Below are 9,676 nucleotides of genomic sequence, written 5' to 3' on the forward strand. Positions count from 1 at the left end.
CCCCGGCTGCTCCGGCGCGTCGTACTCCTTCTCCTCCGCCTCGTAAGTAAGCACGAAAGAAGACAGACGCCGCAGCTGCTCCGTATGCTCCGGCGTCTAGCAGCACAACCAGAGGCGGGAGGCAATACAGATACGGTCCATCTCTCAAGCCTCTAGAGAAGTTACCGTACAAGAGGACCGAGGAGGAAAACGATACGATTGTGCGGACCCACGTGAAGGAGTTCTTTGAAGGGGTGAAAGCAAAGAGACATCCACCTCCGGAGGAGAAGGTAGATACGGTGAAAGCAAAGCGCACTATCGATGCCCTGAGGAAACCACCAAAGTCTCCACCGAGAACCAACTATGAGCGCATTACTGAACAGACATATCTCCAAGCCCAGCGGTCGGGAACTACTGTCAGTGCTAAAAGGTCAAAAGAACGAGCAAAGGGGAAAAAATTGCCCAGCTAGGCGAACAAGTGCAGCAATCGTGCCCCTTGCTCAATGTGTCTAATGCTCCGGGGACGGTGGCCGGTTATGGCAATCTTGCAGATTACCTGCCTGACGATCAACTTCCTGATTTCTTGGAGGTGGACGAACACATATACGAGTATGGGAAGCCTCTCGTCAAAGATGAAAAATCTCTTACAACAATGATGCGAAATTCCATAATTGGTACATGGAAACCTGCAGAGAGTCTGGGGGTACGAATGCTTTGTATCTGAATATTAAAGAGGAGCATGACCTCGTTGCAAATGATCTGTTGACTGTTCCATTTGATGAGTTCTTCGCGTTCTTCAATCAAAAGGCCCTCGATAAACTAATGGTCTTTTGCTACTGTCTGTAAGTACTATTTCTATCATTAAGTCTCTATATATAGCTCGGCTCTTTCATTTCATGTATTTATAATTAATTATCCTCAATATATTATGCAGATTGAAGATCGTCGAGTGCAAAAAACAAGAAAATTTATGATATTGGGTTCATTAACACAAATATCATAGATGAATTTCTGGTTAAAAAGGACGTCAAAGAGGCCGAGGACAACGTGCTACAATCGTTGATCAAAAATAAAAACAAAGATACCATACTCTTTCCTTACAACGGCAAGTGAGTGTTACTGTCGTGTGCATATTCGGTTTCCCTTATTACTCGAGCGAGGTTATAGTAATGTAATTGATGAGTTATGCATGCGTGCGCAGGTACCACTATATTCTTCTGGAGATTAAGCTTGAGCGTGGACTAGTAACCGTCTTAGACTCGAGACGGAAAGATCCCAAATCCTATGCGGACATGACTGAAATGCTCAGCAAGTAAGTTCAATCGATCATTATCGCACCATATCGGCAACTTTTTGTTCATTTCCTGATATCTCAAGTAATAATTATTATTTTCTTTGTCTTGCAGGGTTTGGAAACAGTTCACCGCACAAGCTCCGGGACTGCCGAAGGAGCTGCGATATACATATCCGAAAGTAAGTACTACTGGCTAGCTAGTTGCGCGCATCTCCCGCTGATTCTATAGCTATACTTTCATCAATGCCATTTATAATGCTTCATTATCAGTTTGATTGACCTCTATTTCTCGTAAAGTGCTTGTGGCAGGAAGAAGGGAATGATTTCTGTGGATACTACGTGCGCGAGTTCATCCACAACGCGACTTTGAAAAACAAGCGGGGCTACTCTCAAAGACAATATGAAGTATTCACAATTTCATTTTATTACACCATCATTTATGTTGAGTTTCATTCATATATATGTATTAATTAACCCCCTTCTTCAAATTAGACGTGGCAGATGCGGAATGAACTCCTAGAACCAGATCGCATGAAAGCAATTCAAGAGGAATTGGCGAGATTCTTTCTTGACCACGTCATCAATAAAGCCGGAGAATACCATGTGGAAATTGATTTCAATTGCTAGGGGATTGTAATTAAGAGATCTTATACATATTGTACATGTATGTAGCCAGTAGCGTCAGATACATGATATACGAAAACTTGTTGTTCGACCAATCTCTCGGAGAAGGAGAGGTCGATCGATCACTTCTCTCGGTATGCATGACGAACTTCTGTACTCAATGGTTCTCTCGATCACTTATGTATATATAGTACGTAGCGTCGACCAAGCACGGACATAAGAGAGGACACTTCTCTCTATTAATTAGCTAGCTAACACAATATATGAAACACCTAAATTAACCGTCCAAAACCCCCAACCCCCCCCCCCCCCTCCTTTCAAAAAAAAAACAAAAACCCCAGCCACTAGAATGCTGACGCATGGATGTCTTTTGGTCCCGGTTGGTGCCACCAACCGGGACGAAAGGCCCCCTGACTGGGCTCGGCGCACAGGGCCACGTGGAGGCACATTGGTCCCGGTTCGTGTTTGAACCGGGACTAATGGGTGGAGGTATTAGTAACGACCCATTAGTCCCGGTTCACGAACCGGGACTAAAGGCCCTTACGAACCGGGACTATTTGGTGTTTTTCTACTAGTGTATATATGAGGGGTATCGGGACCCAGTGCAGGAGAGCCTCCGGCTAGCATTAGCTGCAGAGTGTAGGTCAATGGGACATGATAGTTAGTGAAAGCCAGTACACTCTTTACTCTGCCAAATACGGTGTGGTTCAGACCAAGGTTCCCTTTAGATGAATTAGTAATTGTTTAGGCCAACTGTTTCATACTTGCTACAGATGGTTGGTGAATCCTAACAACACGAACAATTTAGGTGTCAACACTAGTTGCAGGAAGAATTGTTGATCCTTGCAAATTTTGCAATTTGATAAAAAAAATCTGCAATGCACAATATCACAATTCGATTGAGGAAGAAAAAGCAGGGCAATGTAAGCTACCGCACACCAGTTTTGTTGGACAACCTTGCTTCTTTCTTATAGCAAAGTGCTGAATCCATAAGCTTTCGGTCTTGCACAATGGAATTTCTCATATAAATTGAAGTCCCAACCCAGCCCTATCCCTTTTTCAATATTGTGTCTAGTAGAGTGGGACAGAAGAATGGGAGAAATGCATTCGAAGATTAGGGAATGAGATAATCTTGCGTTAAGATCTTCGGAAACATAGACTTTGCTAGAATGTGTTGTTTAGAACAACACTATGGCACAAAACTAAGCATAATAACCAGTTTCTCATCCATGTGATGCTTGCTAAATACTTGGGATGATAATTACATCACACGAATCTATAGTTCTACCGCATGAAAGATCACTCATAATCATAGGACTACATTTGCATGCATGCCCTGCAAAGTACTATGAGCAATTCAGAAAGACACCGATTTTCTTACATAATCCAAAAGTTCAAAAACAGGATGCAAGATATCACACACCTAAAAGGTTATTTGTCTGGATTGTATTACATAAAGATGTAAATGCAAGAAGTCCATAAAGAAACAAGCAAATACCTAAATCCTTCAGGCATATAAATAAAAATGATGGTGATGGACAACGAAGGAACAAGGCCAGAAGGAAGCACTAGCCTCATTAGAATTGATTAGTCATCCTTTCTTCATTTGATCATTCAATTCATCAGTTTAATCTAGTAGTAGGGGCAGTGGAGCAAAAGCACACATGTAGCCAAGCCACATTGGAAAAAGGGAATTAAGGCTTGACCCAGACTCCAAGACTTAGTCAGAAAATGAATGGGTGAACAGTTAATGTGCTCGCCAACCTTTCTATGCCAAAGCATGACCGGCACTTGTAAAGGAAGCAATGCTCCCTGCTTTCTCTTGTAGCCTCTAACTATATAGGATACTACTAGCAGACAAACAATGATGAACAACATCAAAGCTCCCGAGCGAGAGGGAGAGAGAGCCGTGACAATAAACGATGCTATCCTCCATGAAATATAAATTGGAGGCATATGGAAACACATCACCTCAAGAAGTCATATGTGACATCGTGAAAGAAAACCGAGCAATATTTCCTAGGAGAGAACGCATCGGCAACGCTAATGTGCTCCCAGAGGAGCAAACATAAGAAGACAGAGTAATCCTGTCGATTGCGACAGGATTCCACAGGCAACAATGCATAGGGATTGAGCAGCTAAAATATATAAGCAGAACCAAGCCACCGAAACCAGAGGCAAAAGCCTTGCCCTCTCATGTAAAAGGAAGTTTTACATTTGAACAAATCCTCTTCTAAACAGCATCAGTACACGGGCAAACCCGGCCAAGTTTAGTAAACCATAGAAGAATAAAAACCAAGTGGTGCCTTGTCCTCTGTTTTTGAAAATCTCTACTTTCAAATCGTCTTGTTAGCTGTCTGTTTTCTCTGTCATTGTAGGCTCCAAAGCAGGGCAGATCTGAAGATTACCAGTAGACCAGTAACGGGAGAACCTCCAGCTAGCATAAGTTCCAATAGCTTATTGCTGCACGGTCGCTAGTGAAAGATGCTATATGATTTGTTTGGTAGAAAAATGTTACATGAGGTGGACATGCTAAAAAAATGAAAGACTGATTGACCGATGCAGCAAATATATAGTAAGCTTTGGTCGGACAATGGCATATTTATAAAATTATCCATAGATGACCATGGTCCCTTGGGTAACTGCCCAAGAAAAATAACATTCATAACTATTACAGAGACATTTTCATCTTCATCGTCATCATCTACTCTCCCTAAGGGTATGCAACAAGAAAGGACTCCCTAAGGGTATGCAAAAGAAGGTACGCAGGATGGCGGGAGCGCGCGCGCACACACACACACACGCCAAAAAAGATATAATATGTAGATAGGGAAGACATATAGAAATAGAGAACCGAGTTAGCCATCTGCGATTATGCAAAAGGGGTTAAAAAAACGCCATGGCATTGTCTTTCCAGCTTCAAGATGCGAGCAATGCTACTAAGTAACATCAGCAGAGAATAAAACAAAGTGACACACCAAAGGAACAAGAGAAGAGTTTCTACATAAAAAGAAACGGTTGTTTGTGTTGACAGCACAAAACTATGCTAACACATTTGTAGGGTCAATACAGGATATATGGTACACAGGGCATAAGAATATGCACAAGACACATAGAAATCTATCTATAAACCTAGTATCTATTTAAACGAGAGGCCAGGAATTTCACCATTGAGAAAGAAAAATTATATAAGAACTACGAGTGCATTTTCCATCATATAAACATTTAACAAGTAAATATGTATTTCCCATCATAAGCATTTCACAAATACAACTACACTTTCTAAACATGAATGTGCTCATTTTAATACCTAGTAGTGACACTATGAGGTCAATTTAGTAAGTTGCCATCAATTTACGCTTGAAAACTGACTTCTTCTGCAAAACAGATGTGCAGTTCTTCAGGCATGCTTGAACATCTTCATGCTTAGCCAATGCAGATAGACAGCCACAATTATCACAGGAAGTGTCAAGGGCACAAGTAGGCAGTAATACCTGGTAAGTGAAAGATCAAAGTAAATGGCATTAACTTCTAACTAGATCCGACTTAGTTTACAATATGGCAGCAGGCATGTAGAAAATTACATATTCTGCTAAATTGTTTACAAAACTAAGTGAAAAGTCCACAATTAAACATCAACTACAAAGGAAACGAGAAAAAACAATTTGGTGATCATCTATTTTGTTTTGAAATCTTTACCTGTCATTTTGGATGGCAGCTAGAAGCCAGTTCTCATAAGGCGGGAGCATTTTGGACACAACAGCGGCATAGAAGAAACCCACAAATAATATGATGCCAAATGCAACAAATGCTGACCCCATCAGCTGATCTCTAGAAAAGTGTATCATCTCTTTGGACTTCTTTGCCACGGACTGTAGCTTCGATCCTACAGAGACACTGAACAAAGGAAAGAATCAGTAAATTTGAACTTTTCATGAGAGAACAGTTTAACCACTATGTTACAAATTTCAGTATATCTCAGAACAGGACTTGATATAACTCTTGTTTAGATAAACTTCGCAAAACTATACTAAGCAAATAGATATATCGGTTACATACCACTTGTTCGATTTCAAAAAGACGTTGAAGTCTTTGAACCAGTCGAATAATGAATGCACGAATCAGTTTGGTACTTCAGCAACTGAATAGCGTTGGGTGATTGCTTGCCGCACAGGTACACAAAGTTGCAGCCTCACGCGGCTAGCATTTAACCTCTGCACAAGATTGTGCTGCCACATGAGCACGCCTGCCAGTGAGGCAGTGACGCTCACACCCCACCAGCAATCATTAGCCTATTCTCTCGCTTCGCGACATCATTTAAAATATACATTTCCTCTGTTTTCATTAGATGCAGGACAATCAAACTGAAGATCCTTAAAATTCAGATCTTCTACTGTAGTCTGTACTAGATGATATAATTGTTTTAGATTGGGCCTTTCAACTGTACCATCAAGCGCAGAGAGAGAGTGAGAGAGAGAGAGATGACAATCATGATTGGTTATTACGCTGCAGTACATTATGAATGGGAAGCATAAAGAAACACATAACATGTCACACTCTATATGGCTGTAGAAACACCTCAACACCACTGATTTTCGAGCAGAAGAAGGGACAGTAGCAATATAGTGTAATACCAAGGTGTGCGGTTTCGAGTTAATTTACGCTAGGGATAAGATTTACAACCTAGCAGGGATGAATACTTAATGTGCTCACCAACCATTCACAGACGCCAAAGCATGACAGACACTTGTAAAGCAAGCATTGCTCTCTGCAGTCTCCTGTAGCCTCTAATTATGTTATCAGGAGAGAGCAGTGAGAATAAACGATGGGTTGAACCGATGCAATCCGCTATGAAATATGAATGGGAGGCATATGGAAACACATCGTATCCAGGAATCTGCAGTGCTGTAGGACAAAGTAAGATTAGACTAGTTGGAATGAGGGAAGGCAGCGACAGAGCCGGCGCACTTGCGGAGGAGCCGAGATAACAAGAAGACAATACAGATCTGTTGAAAGTGATACAGGGACTCGGAGCGACATGCACAAATTGAATGACAGGCAAGTAATTTCTCTTTCTAAGACCCGGATCAATGCCTGCCCCTCCTCCCCAACCCCCTGAATCTCCTCATGAGGTACACATCTAGAAGCAGAAACAAGATTTTTACAGTACATCAGCAATGGGGAGAAGGGGACTTGGGGAGGGTACCTTGCCGCAGGCCGCCTCATCGGTGGTCGCCGGAATCGATGGCGCTCCTACCAACTGCGCGGTGGTAGAGAGAGGAAGCGCGGTTGAGATTGAGATGGCTACCGTCTCCGGCTCGCTATCCGGGCCGCTGGAGACGACGGCGAGACGACCGGACAGCAAGACAAACGGGCCGGGCCAGAAGCTAACTTAGCCGAGGCCCAGAAAGGCTCTCGCTCGTATGGAGGAGGAAGTACACTTTAACAGCAAGCAGCACAATCTAAATTTCTCTTCTTTTTTCTTATCTTTTTCTTTTTTGCGGGTGATTATCTCTCTGTCTCCGGTAGTACACTTCACAGCAAAATGAAAATGACGGGAGTACAATTTACAACTTAGCAGGAAAGCATCAAACTAACCCAGAAATACACTTGTTAGAGATATTTAGGTGACAATGTCACATGATTTCTCATCTGCTAAGTGCGATCTAAGTGGCTGCAAATGCACCCACCTTGTTTCTTCATATTGAGGTCGGATGGTTTATAGCGTAAGTTTTCATACTTGCATCGGAATAAGGTTTTCACCAGATATGTTGCCCATAAACATTATTATTAAGTACAAAGCAAGTATTCTAATAAAAGATTTATTGGTTTAGCAGAGGACACCGGATACCAATTGGTTGTGCCCCAGTCAACATATGACCGGAAGAGCTTCCGACTTATTGAGAGTGATGTGAAGATTCGTGCTCAAAATAAAATCATCCAAGCTATCCTTTTGATCCGTAGCATCGTCTTCAAACTGGCTCAAGAAGGCTGTAACATCGTTCACAAGTTGAAAAGTTAAATGATGCAAACTGGTTCAAGAAGAAACATCTTGTTTTTCGGTGTCATCTTGCGTCTCCATGTCTGAATCATTGACTAAGATGTATTGGCTTTTCTCCATGTCGAATGAGGCATCTTCCTTTGGTGTCGTGTTCATCATTCCCCGCCACCGTAGCCTCAGCCGCGATCTGTTCTTTGATGGTCTCTGCCATGACACTAGTGCCGTGTTCCTCGAGGTGATGATCATCGCGTCCCCGCTATGTGCCCTATGGCTGCAATCTAGTCATGTACTTCTCCATCGATCTCACCTACTGAATCCCAGTTTACAAGGTGTGTCGGAAACCCCAACTCATCTTCGTTGTTGGACATGGTGTTGCGATATAGTGGAAAACAAGGAGGGTGGGACAAATAGAACTAGCGTCGTCATCGATCTCATTGTGAAGAATAAAATCATTTCACCCATCTTAATTGCACGATGATTCTACTCCCTAGGAATGGCTCTGAGTTGCTCATGCCCAGTAAACTAGAATGGAGGGAGTATATATATTTTTGTACACAGGAGTCTTCTATATTTTTGTGGCTGCCCAGTAAACTAGAATGGAGGGAGTATATATATTTAGCATTTCATATATTTATTGTATGATCTTACATTTAGCATTTTCGACTAGGTAATTACCTAAAAATACCACCTTTTCATGAATCAAGGCTAATTAACATACCTACCAACCTTTCAGTAACGTCACGCTTATAAAGCATATAGCGTGCATTGCTCCCTCATATCCTTGCATGTATCATTCTTATATACACCCTTGCCTACCATAGACATGCACATGGGATTTCAATGTTGGAAAACCATGATTAAGAAATGAATTGTTCGATTTGACTGTTATCTTTGCCTTATGTAATCTTGAATTGACAAAATTCGTCTTTCGCAGACCAGCATTATTGATCTCAGCAGACTATGAGCTCATCTTGAACTCAAATCACCTGTCAGATGCACAATGTAAACAACAATTATCCACAGAAACAAAACCTTGGAAAATTTTGATACAACTTATCAGTTGGGCAAATAAGATCAATGTTGCCAAGGTACCAACCAAGTAAACTAGATTTATTGTATTATCCCCAGGAGCAAAATATATGACTAGAACAACTAAAATTTGGATGAAGACTCAAAATCCTCTTCCGAATATGTAACGGTTGAATAGTTGCCCCTTTGGACAATGTATTACTTCCTTTGCTGTATTTTACAATTTATCTTTTGGAAATAACAATCAGTGACAAGTATGGATAAATAAAAAGGGAAAAGGAACTCACATGAACATGGTGCAGGGGACACATGTGACATTCCAGCAGAAGGACCGGTTCCTGTCGCACGCTCACTTGGAGGTTGTGCAAGACTACAAGAAACAATGGCCAAATGCAGCTCGGAAGAACTGGAGGGGACAGAAAGGAGATCTACTTCCATTGTTCGGATCATATGGAGGCATAACGTACAGAAGAAGGTGATACTGAATGAGGGGGCGAAGCGGCAGAATAAGTATATCAGTGATCATTCTCTACATCTTGATCTTTGGCTTGTTGCCATTTGGATGCCGAGATGGAGGTGGAGCAACGTACCTGGGTGTACGCACAGGAAAATTTGTCAGAGCTGGAGCAGGAATCGAATGCCTAATGCCTTCATGACCATGGTGGGGGTGATATTGACCTTGATGACCATGATTTGAATGGGTGCGGACTTGGTGACAAATTTAATGGATAATATGGCCACTGATGTAC

The 9,676-nt window shown here is 41.9% G+C and overlaps 1 protein-coding gene across 1 annotated transcript; it reads right to left on the reverse strand.

The window, feature by feature from the left end:
* Positions 1-4,902: 4,902 nt before the first annotated feature.
* Positions 4,903-7,258, reverse strand: LOC123072346 (uncharacterized). Its single transcript, XM_044495907.1, has 3 exons — positions 7,104-7,258; positions 5,597-5,794; positions 4,903-5,391 (listed from the first exon to the last, which is right to left on the reverse strand). Exons 1-3 carry the CDS (start codon positions 7,121-7,123, stop codon positions 5,298-5,300), a joined length of 312 nt encoding a protein of 103 aa, XP_044351842.1. The 5' UTR covers positions 7,124-7,258; the 3' UTR covers positions 4,903-5,297.
* Positions 7,259-9,676: the final 2,418 nt, after the last annotated feature.

Source organism: Triticum aestivum, chromosome 3B, assembly GCF_018294505.1.
Source record: "Triticum aestivum cultivar Chinese Spring chromosome 3B, IWGSC CS RefSeq v2.1, whole genome shotgun sequence".
Classification (NCBI taxonomy): domain Eukaryota; kingdom Viridiplantae; phylum Streptophyta; class Magnoliopsida; order Poales; family Poaceae; genus Triticum; species Triticum aestivum.